This window comes from Hyaena hyaena, unplaced genomic scaffold (genome assembly GCF_003009895.1).
Source record: "Hyaena hyaena isolate Hyena2069 unplaced genomic scaffold, ASM300989v1 scaffold_236, whole genome shotgun sequence".
Classification (NCBI taxonomy): Eukaryota; Metazoa; Chordata; class Mammalia; order Carnivora; family Hyaenidae; genus Hyaena; species Hyaena hyaena.
This window is the reverse complement of record NW_024080868.1, coordinates 2,121,799-2,124,615: the sequence shown is the minus strand read 5'-3', so window position 1 is coordinate 2,124,615 and position 2,817 is coordinate 2,121,799. Positions and strand designations below refer to the sequence as shown.

General features: G+C 39.0%; 1 protein-coding gene across 1 annotated transcript; it reads right to left on the bottom strand.

The window, feature by feature from the left end:
- Window positions 1-876: 876 nt before the first annotated feature.
- LOC120239778 (40S ribosomal protein S4-like) lies at window positions 877-1,666 on the bottom strand. Its single transcript, XM_039244265.1, is given in 2 exon segments — window positions 877-1,624; window positions 1,626-1,666. Coding segments are annotated over 2 exon segments (789 nt in total).
- Window positions 1,667-2,817: the final 1,151 nt, after the last annotated feature.

Here is a 2,817-nt window from a genome sequence, read left to right as displayed (position 1 = left end):
GAGTAGGAGATAAGAAAAGAGTTCCTTTTATATAAAATGTAGAATTATATAACTTTTAAACAAAGAATTCAGCTACTCATCACTGCAAATAAACAACCCTAAATTAAGTGGCCTAAAATAACAGTGTTTTATTATGTTTCCAGATTTTATTAACCACAAATTCAAGTAGGACTCAGCTGTATGATTCTTTTGCTTCATGGGTCATCCACTGTGGTTACTTTATGATATTTAGCTAGAAGCTGAGCTGTTCAGGACAGTTCAAGACAGCTTTCTGCCATGTCTGATGACTAGATGGGGATACTAGAAGCCTGAGCTCAGAAGGGCTCCTCTCTCATCTTAGTCTGAGGACCTCTTCAGCACTGAAGCTGAACTTTATGTATAGCAGCTCCAGGCTCCAAGACACCAAGGCAAGCCACCATCGTCCCAAAGATCAGGGCCAGAACTGATGGAGTATCACTCTCTTGGTGCTCTTTTGGTCAAAACAGTATTAGGCTGGGAAAGATTCAAGAGGTGGAGAAATAGGGGTGCCTGGGTGGCTCAGTCAGTTAAGTGACTGACTCTTGATTTCAGCTCAGGTCATGATCTCATGGTATGTGAGATCAAGCCCCATGTTGGACTTTGTGCTGTCAACACAGAGCCCACTTGGGATTCTCTCTCTCCCTCTCTTTGCCTCTCCCCAGCTCATGCTCTTTCTCACTCTCAAAATAAATTTAAAACATTAAAAAAATAGTGTGGTCAAATATACTTCATCCTTTGATGGCATGTGATATAGGCAAAGAAGAAATAAAGGTGGACAGCTACTACAGAAATATAACTTGATTACTTTTTTATCATGCTGTATTATCTTTAAATAAAAATGTCTTCTAATCACATCATCTAGAGACCATTTGGTTTCATTGCCAGTCTCTTTTCTCTTTCTTCAGCAATGGTGAGGCAGATACCCTTTCCAGAGGAAAGAGAATTCCGTGGTTTGTTGTCTTTGTCAATAACAAAAATGTTGGACAGCTGGATGACAAAGTTACTGCCATTGGCATCTTTCACATGAACTACATCAAAAGAACTAGGGTACCTCTCTCTGCTGATGATCATGCCAATTCTTCCTAGGTTAATACTTCCAGTCACCATACACAGATTATCAATGTCAAACTTGATGAAGTCAGTAATCTTTCCTGTCTCCTGATCAATCTGAATGGTGTCAGTCACATTGATGAAGGGATCAGAATAGTGGATGATGCAAGCATCATGGATCACTAGATGAGGAATTCCTTTTGTCCCCACAGAGACCTTTCTCCCTTTGTGCAATTTATACTTGGCCTCTTCAGGTGTAATCCAATGAACAGCAAAGTGACCCTTGCTGTAGCAGATCAGATGGAAATTCTCCCCAGTTTTGTCTGTACTGACGACATCCATAAAACCAGCAGGGTAGGTTATATCAGTTCCAACCTGGCCATCAATATTAATAAAACACTGCATACAGACCTTCTTTACCTCATCTCCTGTTAGGGCATACTTAAATCTGTTCTTCAAGAAAATGATGAGAGGGAGACATTCTCTCGATTTATGGGGACCAGTAGATGGACGAGAAGCAAATACGCTGGTCAGTTCATCTGACATACAATGCTGAGCCCACTACATGCTTCACATGTTTCTTGAGACAATGAGCCATGGCTGTGCTGGGCACAAAAAGATAACTTTATTACTTTTAAGAAGATAATTTGATTCACATTTAAATTGATCAATGAATAGTTATCAAATATTTATTGTGTGCCTTGTTCTCCATTTAATTTTATTTGGTCATCCTTAAAGTCCTTAAAAGGCCTATTTTCATGGACAAGATGCCATTGCTAATGATGTCTTTTGAAAAAAAACTGTCTCAATTTGGCCTTAAAAAAGAACCAGCCCTCCCTGGATTGGGGCTCGGAAAAAGCAGAAGCTCCCATCTCACTACTTGTGTGACTTCAGGTAGCTTAGCAGAACCTTTCAAGATTTCTGTTTCTTAATCTGCAAATTTATTTAATTAGTCTTTACTTAGTATCTACTTGCTATCTGTACTGGTCTAACTACTGATGATACAAAGAAACATGAGACTATTTATTCCCTTGAAGAATGCACAAGGTAAGGGGCACATTCACAAATAATTATTGTGCAGTTTTGCAACAGTTGGTACTGATTGCTAAGGTCTATTTTATATCTAAATTTATGTGACCCTATGAGTTTTAATTAACTTATAAATAAGTTATATGTAAATAGGTATCTTTGAAGAATTTATTCTTTTGGGGCACCTGGGTGGCTCAGTTGGTTGAGCAGCAAACCGTTGGTTTCTGCTCAGGCACTGACCCCAGGGCTGTGGGATCAAGCCCCACATTGGGCTTCGCACTGTGTGTAGTCTGCTTAATATTCTCTCACTCTCCCTCTTCCCCATACCCCGCTCACATGTTCTCTCTCTCTCATAAAATAAAATTATATTAAAAAAGAATTTATTCTCTTAAGGATTTCAAATATGCATCTGTGTAACGTATTTACATTATTAATTTGTAATTAACTGCATTTTAATGTCTTCTTTCAGAGTCATAAGGCTCTAAGACTGAAAGTGGTTAGGAATGCATCCACTCCAATTTCCTTTTCTATACATAAGGAATCTGGGAAACAGAGAGGCCAAGGGACTTGCTTTATATCACACAGCTTGTTACTGGCAAAGGCAGGCCAGGACAACATGTTCCAGCTTTCACAGAACTGCTTGCCTAAAAGGACATTTTAGTCCTACATCTCTCTTCTCAACTGAAGTGTTAAATTCCAGAACTCTATCAAATTTATTGC